At 38.0% G+C, this 19,885-nt stretch overlaps 3 protein-coding genes across 6 annotated transcripts in view; 2 read left to right on the forward strand and 1 right to left on the reverse strand.

The window, feature by feature from the left end:
• Nucleotides 1–11,288, forward strand: LRRC39 (leucine rich repeat containing 39). 3 transcript variants are annotated; one of them, XM_015635951.3, is made up of 10 exons: nt 1–854; nt 1,418–1,463; nt 3,648–3,796; nt 4,418–4,523; nt 5,862–6,018; nt 6,561–6,697; nt 8,136–8,281; nt 8,662–8,814; nt 9,867–10,006; nt 10,990–11,288. In XM_015635951.3, the coding sequence occupies exons 3-10, from the start codon at nt 3,672–3,674 to the stop codon at nt 11,043–11,045; spliced, it is 1,020 nt and encodes a 339-aa protein (XP_015491437.1). In that variant the 5' UTR covers nt 1–854; nt 1,418–1,463; nt 3,648–3,671; the 3' UTR covers nt 11,046–11,288. The 3 variants fall into 3 exon arrangements, with proteins under 3 accessions (XP_015491437.1, XP_015491438.1, XP_015491436.1); XM_015635952.3 differs by lacking the exon at nt 1–854 and having other exon boundaries at nt 891–1,463; nt 3,610–3,796; XM_015635950.3 differs by lacking the exon at nt 1–854 and having other exon boundaries at nt 1,164–1,463; nt 3,638–3,796.
• On the reverse strand, nt 11,119–16,956 carry TRMT13 (tRNA methyltransferase 13 homolog). Its single transcript, XM_015635944.1, has 11 exons — nt 16,792–16,956; nt 16,413–16,459; nt 16,267–16,333; nt 15,373–15,435; nt 15,179–15,248; nt 14,659–14,765; nt 14,208–14,375; nt 13,861–13,933; nt 13,126–13,200; nt 11,842–12,256; nt 11,119–11,538 (listed from the first exon to the last, which is right to left on the reverse strand). Exons 1-11 carry the CDS (start codon nt 16,939–16,941, stop codon nt 11,343–11,345), a joined length of 1,431 nt encoding a protein of 476 aa, XP_015491430.1. The 5' UTR covers nt 16,942–16,956; the 3' UTR covers nt 11,119–11,342.
• The window catches only part of SASS6 (SAS-6 centriolar assembly protein), an 11,736-nt gene continuing 8,775 nt past the window's right edge, over nt 16,925–19,885 (forward strand). For both annotated transcript variants that reach the window (XM_015635940.3, XM_015635939.2), the window contains exons 1-3: nt 16,925–17,040; nt 18,049–18,109; nt 18,881–18,960. In XM_015635940.3, the coding sequence (XP_015491426.1) occupies nt 16,940–17,040; nt 18,049–18,109; nt 18,881–18,960 (242 nt within the window). In that variant the 5' untranslated portion in view covers nt 16,925–16,939. The remainder of the gene's footprint in view (nt 17,041–18,048; nt 18,110–18,880; nt 18,961–19,885) is intronic.

Genomic DNA, 19,885 nt, shown 5'->3' on the forward strand with positions numbered 1-19,885 from the left:
CTGAGTAAGAGGAAAGCTGGTAATGTGCGAAGGGGAGTGTGGCGCATCCATGTAAGGTGCTATTAATATTTCTATTGTGGTATAAGGGTCTTTTATATAAAGGTCATTTCTTGCAAAGTTTGACTAATATATCATGCTTATCACCTATTTCATTTTTATCAGATTTATTTATTCCTAATAAAAAATATAAAGCCACAAAGTATTGTTTTTATTTGTGAATTTTATGCAGGCAATCCTGTACAGGTGACTGAAACTCTTTCTTCATGCCTTAAAGAACATACTGTACACAAGGCTACCAAAAGAACACAGCCTAATGTCTACTTTCCTACAAGTATATTGTTGGTAAGGGCTCAGTCTAAAGGCTAAGGATGTTTTTTGATTTAATGACCACTGAGAAAATAAATAGAGGAAATAGAAATATATGAAAGAAAGTAATAAAATTACTTTGAAATACTTAAGACAGAATAGGAGAAGATTAAGACAAAAGGAGAAGATAGAAAGCTAAAGTACTTAGTGTCTTTTAAAGTAGGTATTGGTACTCATGTATTTAGTTGTTTGTAGACTGGAGAGGGTTTATAACTTTTGTTATAAAGTTCTGTGTGGTAGAGTTATAACCAAATTAATGATACGCTTAAAATTTCATCTTCACATTTTATACTCCAGTGCAATTGGTTAGAACTATCCAATTCTATGGCTTCTGCCTCAAATAGTGACTTGTGATAATTGTTGTTTCTCTCTTCCCATTTGATTGAAGAAAAAGATTCCGACAGACTCATTCTCCTTTTATCCTCCCCAAGGGCTATTTGAAGAAATAGAATGTTAAATATGTTTCATGATTGGAACCATGAAAAGGGGTGAGTAATAACCCCTCTGCACATCTTGGTAAAGATTGCTTTTCTGTCTGGACTTTGATAATTTGCAGTAAAATTCTTCAGCAAGAGAATTCTTCAGCATGGGCAAAAGTAATGAGTTAAATACTTAGTGATGTAATACCTTTTCTAGTCTGTTTGGTCAAAGATGCTGTTTAATGGCACTTTGAAGCTCAGTTACTTTGCAGAGAAACATTACTAAAGAAAGCAGTTGTTTTTAATTCAATACTGACCTTTTTGTTTCTAATTGTCATTTTTAATGTAAAACAAATTTATTGTGTAGCATAACAAGCATTCCTTTGTTCTTCTTGTTCACAATTTCTGTTAGTGGGAGTCCAGTTTAGGGTCCATTCACACTCAGCAAACTGGGAAGATTTAACAGTGGTAAATACTTGGGGGGGTTGCAAAAGTGCCTCATGTGATGCCTTCTATTCTCAGCATAGGTTAAAATTAGAACTAGACTGACATTGCATTGGAGTCTGAGTGAGAGTTTTAAATGGCTTTGGTAATGCAGACAAGATTCATAGTTTATCTCTGCTCTTGTCCAGAAAGCAATGAGTCACAGAAAATCCTTGAAAACACCAAATAATTGAGGTAAGTTGTTGTTAAACTCTTTCTGATGCTTGGAGGTGCAGTTGTTTGGAGATATGATTATTTGAGAGTGAATTTGTAGTTGTTTTAGAGCCACACTTGGGAATTCACTTGTGAATTGTTGGCTGTGATGGCAAGATTATTTTGGTTTTTATTTTCTTGACAAATAATAAGATCTAAGAAGAAGACCTTTTTGATGGATTATATAATTAATGAAATCATCCTGAAAGTAGTCATATACTTAGATCCTTTGATATTTCATTTCATTAAGGTTCTAAGGCAGTACTTGTTGAATAATATGCAGAAGAGAGTTGCCCAGAGTAAGCTTTACTAGAAATAAGAATTAGTTTGACTATATAGTATGACACTGGGTTGGTAGTACAACTATTAACAAATGTCTCTTTTATGCACAATTTATATAAAAAAGATTTCTAGTTTTCTACCTAAAACAGCTTGTAGTTCAAAAAATGTCTCTAAACAACAAGAAATGATAGATTAGTTAATCACTTGGTCTCAATAGAAATTTAATCTTGAAAATATCAGACAATTTGAACTGTAACCACTGACAGGGGCAAAAAACCTCATGCATACCTAGCATTACTGTTGCATATTGGGGGTGGGTATTGGGAAGGGTAGGTACTCTGATGACCACTGAAAGAGAAGCTAATCCTTCAAACTAGTAAATGTGATCACAGTTATGTGGGGGAGGGGAAAAGTATACAGTCCTCTCTTTACAGGAAAAAATCCAATCTCTCTCTAGGAATCCGAAGGCCAGACTGCACTGTGCCACACTGGGGCTGCCATTTGTGTCACTTGTCAAATCCTACCATTTTTCCTTAACAAACAGAGAACACATAAGAATCATAAATATTAATATATTAGACCAGATTCTTTTTTATTCAAGCTTTATAATTCGATTTTGTACTGTCTTTACAACAGGAGGCAACCCTGACATTTTATATTTTATTTGCCTACACTTTTAACTTGATTTCAGTATAAACAGACTTTACAAATTAGTATGTTAGCAAAAGACATAGTAAACATAAAATAGAATGACTGACAGTTTGAACACAAAAATGGTCACTAAGCAATTGTGGCTTATCCAGGCCACACTAAATTATAATAGAAAAAATATGAAAAAAAAATGGTTCTAAAAGACAGAACTGCAGCAATTATTGTAGGGAAATATATGTATGAAAAGACATAAAATTCCTCTTTTATTGTTACCTATCCTCTTGTTTGGAAGAAAGTAATTTTTTTTAGTTTGAAACAGACATAGGCTATTTTTCTTACTTGCCACTACAAGTATCAGTGAAAAGTTAGAAAGGGAGCATTCAGATCATCAGTGTTCAGAGTACACTGCTGCTGGCATGAAGTTTAGCCCTGCAAGCTTCTCTGAATATCAGTATTTTAGCTCCAGTAATGGCAATAAGAATATTAGAGGGAGGCACTGATTAAGATGAGTGAGTATCCTATTTTGCTGCTCTTCAGGACAATATGTATTTATCATCTCACTAAAGAATAGATAATTTCAAATTTTTAGACTGAAATTAATTTTAGATGTGAATTCTGACACTAAATAGGGATACACAAACATTCAAAGAGAAATCAGAAGGATTTAACTGCATTTTCCCAAAGGTAATGCATTACTAACTATAAAATACATTGTAATGAGTTAAGCTATGAAGAAAATGAATGCACCTGAAGTATACTAATTAATTTCCAGGAATACTTCAGTGTTTGTAAAGTGCAAAACTCCTTTAGTGACAAGTATTTATATCAGGTAGGTACCAGAATGCAGCTATCTGAATTGAACTGCCTTAGATTGTAGGTAACAGCTTCGTTTCTTCCTGGGATGGGAATGAATGCTCAAGTCTGCATTTAATAGTTATGGTCAATACTTAGCCTGCCTTTGGAAGGAGCTGAGAGAAGCAGTTGGTCACTGAATAAGAATGCAGAGACTGCAAAAGTACCATTTCTTATTTTAATAAAATTTAACTAGGTGCGATTATCTATTTTTATAAAGAGAAAGCAGTTGATAAAATCCTGTCAGTTCTTTACATTAACTAATTTAATAACATAATGAAGTGAGTATTGCAGTATTTTAGTTTCCACATCACTGTCCCCATCTGGTAACCTGTACATGAAGTGGTGCATTGAGCCTAAAATTCAGTCAGATTCCTGCAGGCAAATCTGAACATGTAAAGGACCATGGCTGAAACTGCAGTTTGCCTGGGAACATTCAGTGCTGTGAAGACACTCTGGGAAGTGAGAATACACAAGATAAATGAAGAATTACAGAAAGAAAAGGAATTCAGGCAGAGGTCTGCAGGAAGGTAGGTAAATTGTAGCTCTTTAAGTATTTGAAAAGCTAAACCATATGTTACATTTCTGAAGACTAATAATTCTTGTTCAGGTCCCCTTTGGAAATCAAGCTAAAAGAAGCTGATTGACCTATTTTCTTGCACTTATATGTGGTGGAATGGAAGACTTTCATTTTAGGAGACTGCTTCAAAATGTGATTTGGAACGTAATTCCACATGATACTGTATTCTGTGGCCCTGCTGTAACATGTTGAATGTGAATTATATCCCCCTTCTGAATGTAAATTTGGAGAACTGTAAAATAGAATTACTATAAATTACCTCAGCCAAACATTAAGGGCTTCTCTCCCTAGAAGTATAGTATATAATATATAGTATATAGCTATAGTGTAACTACTATAGCTATAACTATAGTATATTATATACTATAATAGTATCATATAATAGTATATAGTATATTATATATATGTATGTATGTATGTATACATGTATATATTATATATATCCATATCCAGATATAATTAATGTTATTTGGCAATAAGGAAATTGTCTCTTTTTCCAGAAAACAGATAGGATAGGAATTATTGGCTGTATTCATTGTAGCACCACTGGCAGATCTTCTTTCCCTTGTAGGCTGCTTCTTGTCTGGGAGGAGAGAGCTGCTTTAGCAAAGCTCAAAGAAAAAGTTATTAATGAAGGTGGAAGAGCAATTTTAAGGATAGAGGAAGAAGAATGGAAGGTAGTGTTGATAGGAATAAATGTTGCTTGTGTTGAATGACTGATGCATTAGAAAACTGCTATTTACAACTTTACACTTACAGTGGAACTATTTTTGTTCTATTAACTACTCACTGTGCTTTGCTAACAGTGAATTGGGACATACTGTTGTGAGTGTAAAAGCAAGCTGGGTGTTTTTTAGTCCTGAATATTAAGCATTACTCTGCAAAAACAAAACCTAAAAGACTTTTCTGCATTAGAAATTATTTACACTGTAAAGTATGATTTTCATTATGTAAATTCTCATGTAACATTCACACACCAGAACTAATGAAATGCATCAAGATGAAAACCCTCTGTGTTTGTGTGCATAAAGGTATTTATTATTGTTTGTTGTTTCCTTCTAAGAGCAAAAATGAGACATATATTCCCAGAACACTATTACTGTTGTTTTTCATGCACAGGGGTAATCTGCTGTTAATGCTGGCAGAGGGAAGGCCAGCAGTGCTCTGAGCCATGCAGAAATGCACAGACCAGCTCCTAGAAAGTGATGAGTATTAGTTCATGTTGAGGCCAGTGAGAACATGACAACCAGACCCAGCCATACTCCAGTGGTCTGCAGGCCAGTGATCCTGGTTCAGAATGCTGCATATAGACACTGTAGTTTTGTTATCCTTCAGCTCTTCTGTTCTCAGCTGCTCACTGTTTATTGACAGAATAGGAAATAGAATTTAGATACCCCTTTATTTATCTGTTAAAAGAGGAGGGAAAGGGAAAGGAAAAGGGAAAAGGAAAAGGAAAGGGAAAAGGAAAAGGAAAGGGAAAGGGAAAGTCAAGCTGTCAATGACAGTAGTGCAGGTATCTAAATCGTAGGAGCCATAAGTGGCCAGTTTAAATCTGTGATCAGAATGACAACCCACACTGGTGTTCACTTCAGGATCATGGAATATGCTGAATTCATTAAGTTGAACTCCTTGCTTTGCACAGCACCATCTTCAAGAGTCACACCAAGTGTCTGAGAGTGTTGTCCAAACACTTCTTGAACTCTGCCAGGCTAGTGCTGTGACCACTGCCCTGGGGAGCCTTTTCCAGTGCTCAACCACCCTCTGGTGGAAGAATTTTTAACTAATATATTGATGTATATATGTAAATGTAAACCTTTTCCTAATATGTATGATATTAAAATTGTATCAGTTATGGTTGCTATTTCTAGCATATTTTAGAAAACAGTTATCAGGATTAATTTTGTAACCTAGATGTTAGCTTAAAAAAAGGACAGACTGTTAGTGTTTCAAATAAAACTTCTGCCTCAGTCTCTATTCTAAACTGAATTCTTTCTGGTTTGTGTTTCTTATTGTAGACATTACCTTCATGCTTATTGAAACTAATCCATCTCCAGGAATGGCAGCTTCACAGAACTAGTTTGCAGAAAATTCCTCAATTTATTGGAAGATTTCACAGCCTTGTTGTTCTGGATCTATCCCGGAACTCAATTGAAAGTGTACCTAAAGAAATTGGTGAGCTGTGCTTTCTTTTATTTTAAGCTGCTTTTCTAAGAAAATTGGTCTCTCACAAATATACCATTTTTGTGCCCTTTGCCTGTCTAACAATCCCATTGATAGTAAGAAAACAGATGGTTTAAATCTGACAGTGAGACAGCGATCTCCAAACTGTAGATTCCCTACAAACTAAGAATGGGGCTGGATGGAAGAGACATATCTCTATGAAAGCTCCCCATGACAAAAAAAGGACCTGTTTGCACAGCAGGGACTAGACATCAGAATGCAGCTAGAAAAGTGATACTGAAAACCAGACTTCATGCTCTGAGTCCACAGCCTAGTCATAATTTTTTGGTTTGGGGTTTTTCCTTGAAGCACTCAACTCAAGTGCAGTCCTGTACTAAAGAGCCCTGAAGTGCCATTATTTGCAGTTCAGTGATTTATTTTTGTTTTGTGAGAGAACAGAGCATTTATATAACAGTAAAAGGATTAGCCAAAACAAATAATATTGTGCCTCAAATAGAATAAACATGAACATTTCTCATTTGTGCTCTCTGCAGGCCAGCTGACCAGTCTCCAAGAGCTGCTTCTCAGTTACAACAGAATAAAATCTGTTCCTAAGGAAATAAGTAACTGCATCAGTCTGGAAAGATTGGAACTGGCTGTCAACAGAAGCATCTGTGATCTTCCTCCTCAGGTTTTGACAGAGTGTTTAGTTTTGTTTAATGCATATTTTGAATTTATCCAAAGCCAGTTATTATTACTCATTGCATTTCTGCTTTCAGATTTGCTGTGATGCTGTGATTTCACAGTAATCCACAGAAACACTGATGTGAACAACCTTTCTATGACTTGTCAAACTGAAGCCATATGAGAAGCACATACCTGAGTAGCTGATGGAGCCAGTCTTTGTTTCAGCCAGTTAAATGATTTGGCAGTGCACAGAGGGCAGCGAAACACTCCATATCAATTTGTTTAGGCTGGTTAATGTCACTGATTTACCCCACTAAGAATCTGATGCCTTAGCACAGAGAAGTTCCCTTTTGCAGTTGAGAGTACAAATTCATACCATATGCCAGGACACAGCTGTAAGCATCTTTACCAGAACAGCTAGATCTGAAAAAGGATGGTGTGATTTATACAACTGCCTGTGCAGAGGTGAAAAATTGTTGTTCTCAAATGTTGAAAACAATTAGGAAAGAATGAAAAGAAATACTCACCTACTATTGAACTTTAATTGGAATAGACTGAAATGTGAGGTACCTACATCTGTAACTGTTAGTCTCTTAGACAGAGATGACAAGTATGTAACAGTATTTACTTGTTTTAATTGATTTTAAAAAAATCAGTCATGGCAATAGTTGACAGCAATCAGTACCTTGCAAAATTGAGTGAGTCCAAACAGCAATAGCCAACATAGAATCTTCAAATGGAAATATACACTATTAACCAAAATCCACAATTTACAAAATCTATGTGGATACAGGTTGCAGGGTGTAATGTAGAAAATCCAGAGTTCTGTAGCATTGTGAGCACAGGGAAGCTTTGGTTATGTACACTTGAGTGGCATTCAGTCTTTAGATGGTTGCACCAGATCTGCTATAAAATGTCTTTGTATCGCTTGAACATTGCAAAAGCACCAAAGGCATGATTCACCAAAGGACTTAGGTGCTGTGATACTATGTTGCTTTTTCAAAATGTCTTGCCCCAAAGTAGACATTGCAGCATGGAAGGTGTTACAATTCACTGCAAAATACTGTCCATGCAATTTTATACATAAAAATCTAAATGTTTTACAAATGAAAAATGGCATATTGCATGCAGTATGAAACACTAAGGACAGTGCTGTCTTTAAAATTCTTTCTCTTAAGACTTGGGGCATATCTGCATTGTAGACAGAAGTTAGGGCACTAGCTGCTGGCTGGGAGGTAAAGTTCTGCTGCCTTGCCAGTTCCCAACCTATCTACCTTCCAGGCAAAATTGTTATTGTTAGGTACTATCAGCTATGGGAACTCAAAACCATTCTGTGTTTACTGGCTCCAAAATGTGTTGTAATGTTTCTCAGCATTATTAGATTACTGCAGTACTGCTGCAACAACTACACAAAGTTGCATTACATCTCCCCTTCTTTTCAGCTCAGTGACTTAAAGAAGCTGTCACACATAGATTTATGCATGAATCAGTTTACTGCCATCCCTTCAGCTCTCCTCAACATGCCCAATCTAGAATGGTTAGATATGGGGGGAAACAAACTCCAGCAGCTTCCTGATGCAATTGACAGGTAAATATAGCTCAAAGCTCATCTTAGTGCAATTCCATTACATTGAAATTCTAATTAATAAATACTACTTCAAAAGGTAATTGTTAATGTTATATTAACCTCACTCTGAAGTCAAGATTTTATCAGCCCTAATGTGATGTTTTGGATAAGATTGAATAATCCTTTCAACTAACAATAAATTCTGTATCAATTGTGAGGTTAGATATTTGTTGTCAATGACATTTTTCAACAGAGAGTAGGTGATTATGTTGGATATGGGGTTTCCTTTGAGACTTGTTGTATTATATGTACTTTATGTGGCTGAAAAGTTATTTTATAGTAATGTCTGATAAGATTAATTTTCTAAATCTTGATTTATTGCACAAATACCTGTTTTTCAGAATGGAAAACCTCCACACTTTATGGCTCCAAAGGAATGAAATAAACTGTTTGCCAGAAACCATTGGTAATATGAAAAATCTTAGTACTCTTGTTCTTAGCAACAACAAACTTAAGAATATTCCAGCTTGTATGAAAGACTTGACAAATCTGAGGTAAGAAAAAGCACCAGAAATATAAATGAAAATACTAGAAAATATTTTTAAAGCCTCCCTTGAGTTGTGTATCACAGAGTGATACCAAGGAAAAGGAAAAGGCATTACCTCAGTTGTACAGATGGACTCAATAAATCAACATAACTACACAGATTCACAACAATTAAGGATCTGGTCAAGCAAGCTTTGTGTAGTGAAACTTAGCTAAAGAAGTAAATTATGATAGCTACAGTCTCACATAAAAAAGTAGATTATAATAGATTTTCTCATATCATACCATCCCCTATATTTTCCCTTTTTAAACATTCTCTAAAGGCAAGAACTTGCAGAAAAATGTGGCAGGCATAAAAATGACAAAAAGTAGAAATTCGCCATTGAGAAATCAATCATTCAGAACTAAACAAAAATTATTAGGTTTAAGGACATGGATAAAACTCTCATGTACTTGATATGAAAAATAAAAAATGTAAATTCTTAATTGGTAGAATTTGAACTACTCCTTAGTATACTGTGGCGGAAACTTTACTATTAGCATTTTCATTTGGCTTACGGGATGCTGGCCATTTTAGAGAAAGAATGCTAGTCTGCATAAACCATGTCTAACCTGAAAAGACAATTCCTGTTCTCAGCTCTTTTGGAAGCATTTCCTTAACTAAACAGATACAAGCACAGGCCCAAGGATGGCCCAAGAATAGTGACAGGACTGGCTCCTGCCTTGCAAAGCTGGGAGGAGCCACTTGAACTGTTCTCATCCACTCACCTGTTTGTGAAAGCTCAACACATCTGACAGTGGGGTCAGAAACTGAAGACAAAATGATGAGGACCACAATGTTTTTTCCCACCACAACCAGTTACTGTTGTAAAGCATCTTCTTAGCTTAGTTTACTTAATACTGCTGATAGAGAGGTGAGTTTAGTATAACAAGAACTTAATTTGCTTTTGCTTACAATAGTGTTTGAAACTAGATTTCTCAATCTTAATTCAGTTTCAAAAGAATTACTTTCTCTGGACAAAACTTACTGCAGGAGTAACCTTTTCTGGTGAATTCCTAGATTTGTCAACTTCAGAGACAACCCACTGGAGCTAGAGGTAACACTCCCTCCGTGTGAGAACACAGATGAGGAGGAGCAACAGGAAATGTTTGGCATTGACTTCATGCACATGTATATCCAGGAGTCACTCAAGAAAACAGGCATGGCTTTTTTATCAATTTTTATCTCTCCACAATTCAGTTAGGAAGAGAGGGATAAACTGGATAAATAAAATCTGGGATATGTATAGAAATGAAATGTGAATAACCTTCTTAATAAATGAGTAATGTTTTCCAAAAAATCTGTAAACAGGCTTTTACTGAGGGCAGGGGCACTTTCAACAGGAGTTGGCACAGTAAGGTGTCCACACAAACAGCATAGATTCTGGTAGGAACACACTGGAACCATGGAGCACTGTAATAGTGTCTACTATTACATATCTATACCATGGATAACTAGATGCTGATGACTGTATTTTAATTCATGTCCTTTAATTCATGAAGCTCAACTTCTCCTGTTTTTGGATGTTGTCCAGATGGTACTTCCAGAAGAAGATTAAGGGACAAAAGCTAGGTTCCCACCATACATCATTTAGCAATGAACTATCAACACCAGATGTTTCTCACAACTTGCTTTTCCTAACATAGAATGTTAGGAAAAAATTAAACAAAATGCCCAGTTTCACCCCATTTCTAAAACATGACAAAAATTTGCTGTTCATTGTCTCCAGAGTAACAGTTTTAATGTTGCAGTAAGAGACCCAAATAAGCACTTTTGAACAGATGTTCAGTTGGCAGCTATTACTTGCAGAGAGCACTTCACTGCAGACATAAAATGTTCTCTCTGATCTTCATTCTGTGTTTTATGAAGGCTTAAAAAAATGAATGAAATGCTCTTGAGTTAGAACACTAAGCCAGCTTTTTTCTTATCAATATTTCATGCATGAATAACCAAATTAGCAAAAATATATCAAGATGACATTTTAGACATAAGTTTTCTTTCTGAATAGATTCCCTAGCACTATAGGCTGATGAAAGTACTTAGGCCTACCTAAATATTTTAAGAGGAAATACAAAGCTATTCTGAGCTTCAAAGTGAAAATAAAGTATGTCAACTTTTCTTATTTTAATGTATTGTCTTTCAGGAAATGTGGAAAGTTGTACTTCTGGTTCACCTCCTGTCATGAATCCTACTGAATAAAGAATGTAACTGTGAATGAAAAAACTATCAAGTACACTTCTTCACAGCAAGGAGGCTACAACAGGTTTCAAACATTCTTGGGAATTTTATTTTTCCACTGATGAGAACTGGTTTGCATATTTGTAATTCCCAGTAAGACTGGAAAATATAAGACCTCTTCTTGGGTACAGGAAAGATGATAAAATGGGGTTTTTTTGCTAAGAAGTGAATTACCTTTTTTAAAAAAAACCCAGATGAGTTTTATAGGGTTTATTTGGTTTATTTTTTTTCCCCTACCAATTCCAAATCTATCTCCTATCATAGAGTTGGCTCTGGTATCAAAGAAGGATTTGGGACAGCTGTCAACAGGACATTCTCCAAGGACACAGCAGACTCTGTATAATACTGCAGTGCAGCCTTGTATCCCCGGTGTTGTAAATACTCAATCCGTCCATGATCAATCAGCCGTTTGCAAAGGCAACCGATCTCCTTTCGCTCCTCAACACTCAGTATCCTAGTTACAGAGAAAGGAGGGAAGGAAAGAACAGCTGTCAGAAAAGAGTTTTGGTAATTAACATTAGTAGTTAAGCTTAGAAAAACTACCAAAATCATTGTAAGTTCATTTCAGTCAGGCAAGCATTACTGTAGAAATATTTTGAAATGTATGTCCATGAAAATTGTATTTTTAAACTAAAATATTTTAAGTTTAGTAATTAAATGTTTCTGCAAAATCAGCCCTTTTGAGAACCCAAAACAATTTAACAATTACATAGCTTTTCTGCTGAAGTCCATTTGCTAGGAAAAGAAATGTACATACCCTTGTAAAGTATCAGAACCACTCTCTGTCCTGCTGAGCGTTTCCTCATGTTCTTCTGTGTCATTAGTTTGATCTTCACTGCCTTCACCTCCAGAAGCTTTGCTTGTGGTTTCTTGCATGCCACAAGTGGCCCAACTACTCATTCTCTGAAAATAATGGAATTCCACTGGTCCCAGTCCCACTGATTTAAAGAAATCTCTGCCTACATAATGTGTCCAGTCACACTTGTGATGGCAACACAGAGCAATAACAATTCCAGCTACAGGCTTATGGTCTCCTGTGGTGCTTTCATTACCAGCAGATTTGTGAGGAGCCCCCTCTGTCTGAGCAGCCCTGCAGCGTTTTGGTGCAGGCTCTTCACCTTCTCCATCACAGCAAGTGGTGTAACTTTCAACCAAGCATCTCAAAGCAAGATCTGGGAATGAACAAATACATCCCCCCACAATGAAAAATATCCATAAATGCCATGCCATTATTATACAGGCTCTATCATGGTTGGGAATGGGCTTCCCACTAAGAAAAATAAAATTACACATCACAAACTAAGCCAAAAAGCAAGTTCAGTGATACCTAAAAATTATAAACATGCTTTGAAAACATGAAAACCCTGATTGTGGTTTCTCTGGAGCTTCTAAGAGCTTGTCCTCTGAAATACTTGTTCTGGAAAAGTGAATTTAAAATAGTTTGGTTAACAAATTGGCATATTGTAGGAGAATCTCCTCCCTGTAAAATGCACAAGTATTTGCTCTAAAAGTTTGCTATCTAGGACACAATTTATTTAATGCACATGTACTTCTTAAATGCTTAACTGTGTCATCTTTGTCATGCTACCTATAAAGGTGTCATATTTGAGATGTCTTTCTCAACATAGTAGCCATATAACATTAGAAAAACTGTGTTAGTTTAAGGTTATTAGGACAGAAACACAAACATATTTGTGTTTGGGATATGTAGTCAAACAACCAATAAAAATTTAGAAAGAAAATTGAAAGAGGCAACTGTGCTAAAAGAAGCGCTCTCAAATACATGACCCATGCCACCACATACTATTCTCTGTGCTAATCTATTAAAGCCAAGAAGGGCTTCACTTCTGCCTAAAGTATCCTTATATCTATTATCCTTTTACTGTTCCACTGGAGTCAATAGATATTTAGAATATCATTACTGTGTTCACCAACAAAGGTTTGGAGAGCAGCTGAAAAGGACAGTTTGGAAGATCAGTCCATTCAGAGTGTAAGGTTTAATATCCAGCCTTTCTGCAGTACACACATCTGTAATTCCTACCTGTCGCAGCACCACACAAATGCTTCCCAATTCCTACCAATGGTAGTTTTTTCTTCTCCAAAATAGGTACCTTATCTGGAGGGAAAAAAAAACATAATGAACAAACCCCAATCCAATCCACAACTCTGTATTTTCTGATTAATATAATTTCAGCACATATAGAAATAAATGTTTGCCACTACTAAAAATACAGTGACTGGTACATTCAGATATAAGCTATTCAAAAAAAGGAGTGTTTTGTTAAGAGAAATTAAAAGAACAGGATGCTGTGGCTGGGAAGCACATTTAACCATTTCAGCTTTTCTATACTGCCTGTGAAAGGTAAATATGACATTAATGCACCTTGTGCTGACAGGTGCTCCCATAATTCTACAGCATTGACAGTGCAACACTTACTTAATTCTACACATAAAACAAACAATGCAAACGTGTTTAATTCTGCAAGTGCTAAAAAGCCTTCAAAATGTATTTGTTTTGGTACTTCTCACCTGTAATGATGTCCTATGAGTAGAGAAGCAGAAAACTTTAAAACTCCATTTAAATTATATGTGTATATATATTCACACATGCCTGTGTGTATATACACACAGCATCAACATGTCCAAGCAACCAGTGAGAATAATCTTCAGAACCAAGTACATTTAAGCACATTACACACAAACTGACTGGAACCCCAATTCAAAATTTAAGAATAAGCATCTATTTCAGAATGACACAGGCCAAGAAGGAACTTACTTAAACATAAGTGCTGAATGTCTACTTGAAGCCTCTCAAATATAGAATCTCTCTTTTTGTGTTTTCCATCCACCTGTTTAAACAAAACAAGGGATTACAAAGGGCTGGCCACTAATAATTATAATTTTGCTCCAGATATTTATGTCAAGACTTTTTTCTTGTCAATTCAACACCTATGAATTTCCAACATTAAAAATCATATTTTTAAAAATAAATTTGCCATTGGTGAAGTATGGAATGTCTAAGTTGTAAAATTCAAATTTATTGAAGATAAAAAATAAATACTAACAAATTCAATGGCAATGGTTTAAAAATTATACTTTACTCATGTAACAACATCCTCTTACCTTGAATCTTGTGGTTGCCCTTTCCACAAGCAAAAACAGAACACTTTCAACATTCTCTAAGGCAATATCAACCCAATGAGACAACTTTCCTCGCCCAGCTCCAAACTCGACAAAACACCTTCCTGGACCAAGTAAATGCAATTTTTCCATGTTACCTAAAATAGAAGCCTAAAAACATCAAAAGATTATTTGTGAACCAAGAAAATATATACCCTGTGTTTTGTAATGCCTTATAGAACAATTATTCCTTCACTGAACTGCAGAAAACTTTTTTAAGCCTTCCTTTCAGTGAGGGATTAGGGAAAAGATGATATGTGTACAGAGGATAGGGATTATATCTTATGTTTTACCATATCAGATTTCCTCTGCGGGAAGCAACAGTCACTCAAATTTACAGCAGCACAATTCCAGGTCCAAACCCCTCTATAGTTACTAGTAAGTCAGACCAAACCTGTTGTTTCAGGTGTTTGAAAGCAGATTCCCCATTCTTTGGGTCATTTAAGGCTTCTTGTAAAGCCTGGTGGGACAGTATTTGTTCCTTAAGATGAAGTTCCAGGCCTGGAGGCAAATGCATAACTTTTAGGTACAACTTTTAAGTTTCCAATGGTTCCTAGTTCTTAACACACATTACAATGGTGACATGAGCTCAGTTTGTAGCACTAACAAAACACTCTGCTGGGAGCATAAATCTATCATAGTATGTTTGTAACAGAGCTGTATTGTTATCTGTAGTGATATCTGAGTGAGGAAAAAAAAAAGGAACACAGGATTGGAGTTTTATCATTCTTTCTATCTAGATTACTTTTTGGAGCAAAATTCAGCTATTGGAGGTCTGCCTGATAGTTATTTCAGATGTGTTTTTTGGCATCTATCTGATATTTTTACAGGTATCTAACAACAAAAATAACAATGAAATAGTTAATCAATTAAATTTAAAACATCTTATTTTTAGTGTTTAGTATTAAGCTCACCATTACTTGCTTTTTTCAACTTGATAATTAAGTTCTGTAGCTCTTCGATAGATAGAGAAGATAGAGGAACCTTTTTAAGGAAAAAGAAAGTGACACAAATAAATATGAGACCTTTGAAATTTTATGTATCTTTGTAGTCATAAATTACAATGTGTAAAGTAAGGACTGAACCTAAAACCAAATAATGTACTCACTTTTTTTTCTGGTATTTCTATTATGTCTTTTAAACCAGCATTAATATCTTGAACAAAGTAGACCTTCAAAAAAGCAAAAGAAAAAAAATTTGATTTAAAAAAAGTTAATTACCAGGAAGCAAACAGCTAAATTCTTCAGCATTCTTATGGTAAGGTATGTAGCAATAGGAATCCATTGCAAAGTAAGATTTTCCAAGTAATTTTTTTCCTATCGTGTGATCCTGAATCCCAGCCAGAAATGACTCTTCTGACACAGTTTTACAAGATTGAACATGTTCATAAGAGCTAAGCAGTTTGTGCTTACTAGACAGATTCCGGAGACCATGTTCAGGTGTCCCAGGGAATACTAAAGGTGTAGTATTTTTTATTTTTTAATTCTAATAAGGCAGAAAGGCAGGCAATAAAGAAGCCATCCTCTGCTTTCTTGGAAGAGCTGTTTAAACACATGTCCTGTTGCCTGCCTCAGCAGCTGCCAGCCAAGCTTTCTGTGGCTCAGTGCCAGCCTGAGTGGAGCAGGCAGTTGGCTGGAATACCCAGAGCCTCCCTGCACGTTTTGCTTACACAGGACAACCTCTCACCCAGCCTCTGAAATGAATGGCACGGTGAGACCCTGGGTTCCCTGGGTGCACTTCTGAGAAAAATGAATTCATCATTTTTGTTGGTAACCAAGAACTGAAAAGGTGTACCAAATTACAGTGAGAATACAAGGGGACTGGCATGTGAGTTGCATTTCAGCAAGTACTTATAGAGCTTCCATCCTGCCTTACAGTAGTGCTTTGGTAGAGCTGCTGCCCTGCAGCTCCCAGCTGCTGTCAGCACAGAAAATTCTCTGCAGAGCTGTAATGTTTAAGGTCTTAAATCCGAGAGGAAGTGCTGAAATTACACTGCACTTACGGGCTTTGGCTTCTCTCTTGAGTTACATTTTTTTAAATGTTTTTGTAGTTGGTCTTCATATACAGTGCTAAAAGCCAAATGGAGAGATAAGTAAGTATCAATGTGAATACTGACAAAGAACGGGAAAAACATTTACATATACTCACTGTTTCGGATCAAGAGGGCACGGAATTCTTTTTCTGTCATTTTGTTCCTAGTTTAGAAAAGTTTTAGAAAACACTTCAGCATGCATTCAGTGTTGTGTTTTAATGAAGCTGTTGAGGGGCATCAGCTTCATAAAACATCTGTTCAGAATAGGTGAGTTAACCGGAACGGAGAAACTGAGACAAGAACTTCATACGTGACTGGATCCTAGAAGAATAAACCCCTAACGCAAGGGCAGCGCTACTGCTGGGCTGAAGCGAGTGCCCGGCACAGAAAGGCTCCAGGGAAGGCACAGGCACTGCCTCTCCCACCCGCGCCGCCAGAGCGGGGCCACCCCGAGCCCGCCCGCCCTCCCGGCCGGCCGGAGAAGGGTCCCTGCACCTCCTCGTGCCCGTGCTCCCCGCAGAAGCGCCTGCCGGGCGCCGGGATCATCCTGCAGAAGCGCCCCTTCCTCAGCACGAAGTGCGCGCAGCGCCCCGGCTCCGGCTCCAGCGCCGCCATCGCTGCTCCCGGCGGCCCCCGCGCCGCCATGCTGCGGCCCCGCCCCGCGGGCGGGAGCAAGATGGCGGCGGAGCGGATCTTCGACCGGGTGCTGTGGGTGCGAGTGCGGGGCTGTGGCTGCGAGGAGCGGTGAGTGCAGGAGTCTCTCTGCGCTCCTCAGGGGGCTGCGAGTCACAAGCTCTTTCTTCCTGGGTGCTCTGAGCGCTACTGGGCGGCGCTCTGCGGTGCTGCGCTTTGGGGCTGCTGCGGGCACCCTCCGGGTGAGGGAGGGACCGGGTTTGGCGAGGCCCGGGACAGCCGGCGAGGGCCGGGCGGTCGCCGTCGATGCCTCGCCAAGGGAATGAATCCAGCGGGGCGCCGGCAGCCGAGCTCGCTCGCGGTGGTTTGGCGGAAGCGACGCTGTGCCCGGGGCTGAGGCGACCCGAGGGCCGGGTGGCTGCCGGGCCCGCCCGGTGTTTGGCGTCTCCCGGGCCGCAGCGTTGCCTGCGGGCCCTCCCGCCTCTCTCCCGCCTCTCTCCCGCCGCAGAGGCTCCTCAGCCGCGGCTCCTCCTCAGTGCCCCGCGGCCCAGGGACACGGGTTTGAGCCACCTGTGCGAGGCTGCGCACGTCGGTGGCGTCTGGGGAAGCCCAGACATTCCGTATGTGAAGCGTGTCTTCAAAATAGAATTAATTTCGGCACTGTGGGTCCTGTCTGGATTAGACCGTGTGTGCCCGACTCACCTGTGTGAGAGGGCGTGGAAAGGCAGATGTGTCTGTGTGTTGTAATATAGGTGACTTAGTACTCGACAAGAAATCATTGAAGACAGGATAGCACTGTATAAAAGATTATCAGGAGTTTGAGCAACCGTTAATAAATTTTAACAGGCTGTTACAAAAGTGCTAGTTTCTGGACGAAGTTTCAGAACTTCTGCCTTGCTATTTAAGGTCTGGTGGATAGTAAGCAGCAAAAAAACCAACTCTGACTGAAGAGCTGCAATGATTGAAACTCTTGTATCTTAGGTATAGTCATCTGTGGGAACTTTCTTAATGTCTCTGCCTAAATTTTTATTTTGGAAATGTCCTTGATTCCTGTAATGCAGCTGTTATTTGGAGAACGTTTTCTTGGTTTATTAATAAGTTTCATCTTTTTAAACACAGGAGATTAAATATTCGAGTGAATATTGAACTACTGTCAATTTCTAATCCTGTTCATAAAAAGGTTTGTAAATTAATTATATCTTTGTCATTCATTAGGTATTAACTGAATTTCACTGTATAAAAGAATAAGTAGGGAAAGCAAAATGGGATTTTAGTGTTTGCCATTTAACTTTATTTTTTTATATAATTTTTTGAGTAACTTAGTTGGTTTGGTATTGTGTTTTTCCACCCCTGCAGCCTGCTGTCCCCCGCCCCCAGCCTTTTTTAGCTCTCTGTTTTAGTTTGGCTGTTGATGGGTCTTAGCAGGCTTGTATATTAGAAGTATTTCAAGATGCTCAGGGGAACATGAAGGCTTTAAGAGTACCAATCTGCAGAGTTCTGTATTAAAGTGTATAAAATCAGCTGGTGGTTTCATAAACTGTAGGAGCAGTGTGCTCTGAAAGCCTTCCAGTTAGGAGAGTGAGATATTAGTAAGCCATGACAGTGGGCTGCTAGTGCTACACCTCTTTCATGAGGGGGAAAAAATAGCAAATAGCTTTTTATCTGAAAAATGAAGGATATACATTGAATTTCAAAAACTTTGCTGCTCAAAGTTTTAGATTTTGAGTTGGTTTGTTTTTGTGAAAGAGTTTTCTTTGTTTTCCTGCTGTAATATTTGAAGTTGTGTTAAATGGTCATGTTGTACACATTCTGAATAAGTTGCCACAATTCTGTTGTATTTTTGACTAGACAGTAAAAACATTCAATGCTATTTGCAATGCTGGTTTAAATATTTGAAGACTCTTGGGTAGCTTATAGTATTTTAATAATATTTAAATGTACATCTTTTCAGGACTTAGCTGTTCGATTGACTGATGATACTGATCCTTTTTTCCTTTATAACCTTGTCATATCAGAGGAAGATTTTCAAAGGTAAGTGAAAATACAGTATTTTCGCTGTGAAACATTTCTAAATGGCAAAAAGAACAAACAAGAGAATGTTTTTAGCTTAGAGTGATCTATGTTAGAGTTCAGGTTTTGGCAGTTTTCAGTTATGGGGTTTTGTCAATATTGTTCTCTGACCAGTGGGTGAAACAGCCAGGTTCAGGAGGGTGACTGGCTCAGGTTACACAGAGGAATGTTGAGATCCCAATGTTAAGTTCCCTGCAGGGAGACAGTGCCACAGTACCACAGTTCATATTACTGCTCGTATCTTCTGTTTATCCTAACTGCTTCTTACAGACTAGTGTGCGTGTGTGTGTGTGTGTGTGTGTGTGAGAGTGAACTAGTTCAGGAAATAATTACAAGAAGAAAGTCTGTTTGCATGAGCGCGGTTTTACAAACCTGAGCCTGTATCTTAGGGGTTTCCTGTGTGATTGTACTGTTAGGTCTCATTTACTTGCTCAGAATTTGAGCAAATCATCAAATTTGGATTCCAGGCATGAACAGATGAAGACTTCCTTTTTCTGTTTTCTTTGGTTTTTTATTTATTTTAATTTTTGCTTTGTTTTGTTGTGGTTTTTTTGTTTGAGGTTTTGGGGGGGGTGGCGGGAGGAGTGGCTTTGGTGTTGTTTTTAAAAAGGGAGGTGTGATCAGTGTGTGGATCAAAAGGCAAAAGCAAAGCAGCGTTTGCAAGAGAGTGTTTTGTTGCATGGAGGCACAGCTTTGTGTGTGCACTGTGGGATGTTTCTGCTGTGTCTGTGGAGAAGGGAGGCAGAGGAATGGACCAGTAGGGAACAGAGGTAATGGCTGAGGCTCCACTCCTTGTCTTGTGTTTGTTCCCTGTGCCATCACTGCTCTGCACTGTCCTGTGAGGGTGATGCCTGCTCAATTTGTTACACCACAGCAACTTCTGGTT

This window comes from Parus major, chromosome 8, assembly GCF_001522545.3.
Source record: "Parus major isolate Abel chromosome 8, Parus_major1.1, whole genome shotgun sequence".
NCBI classification, from domain to species: Eukaryota; Metazoa; Chordata; class Aves; order Passeriformes; family Paridae; genus Parus; species Parus major.

Bases quoted from the DNA above. Each gene is read 5' to 3' on its own strand.
- LRRC39 (XM_015635951.3), top strand. From the start codon at position 3,672: ATGGCTGAAACTGCAGTTTGCCTGGGAACATTCAGTGCTGTGAAGACA. The intron at 6,019-6,560 runs GTGAGCTGTGCT...TGCTCTCTGCAG, and splicing joins AAGTGTACCTAAAGAAATTG to GCCAGCTGACCAGTCTCCAA. The intron at 10,007-10,989 runs GCATGGCTTTTT...ATTGTCTTTCAG, and splicing joins GGAGTCACTCAAGAAAACAG to GAAATGTGGAAAGTTGTACT.
- TRMT13 (XM_015635944.1), bottom strand. From the start codon at position 16,941: ATGGCGGCGCGGGGGCCGCCGGGAGCAGCGATGGCGGCGCTGGAGCCG. The intron at 14,376-14,658 runs GTTTGGTCTGAC...TGATGTTTTTAG, and splicing joins TCAAACACCTGAAACAACAG to GCTTCTATTTTAGGTAACAT. The intron at 13,934-14,207 runs GTAAGAGGATGT...TTGTTTAAACAG, and splicing joins GGGCAACCACAAGATTCAAG to GTGGATGGAAAACACAAAAA.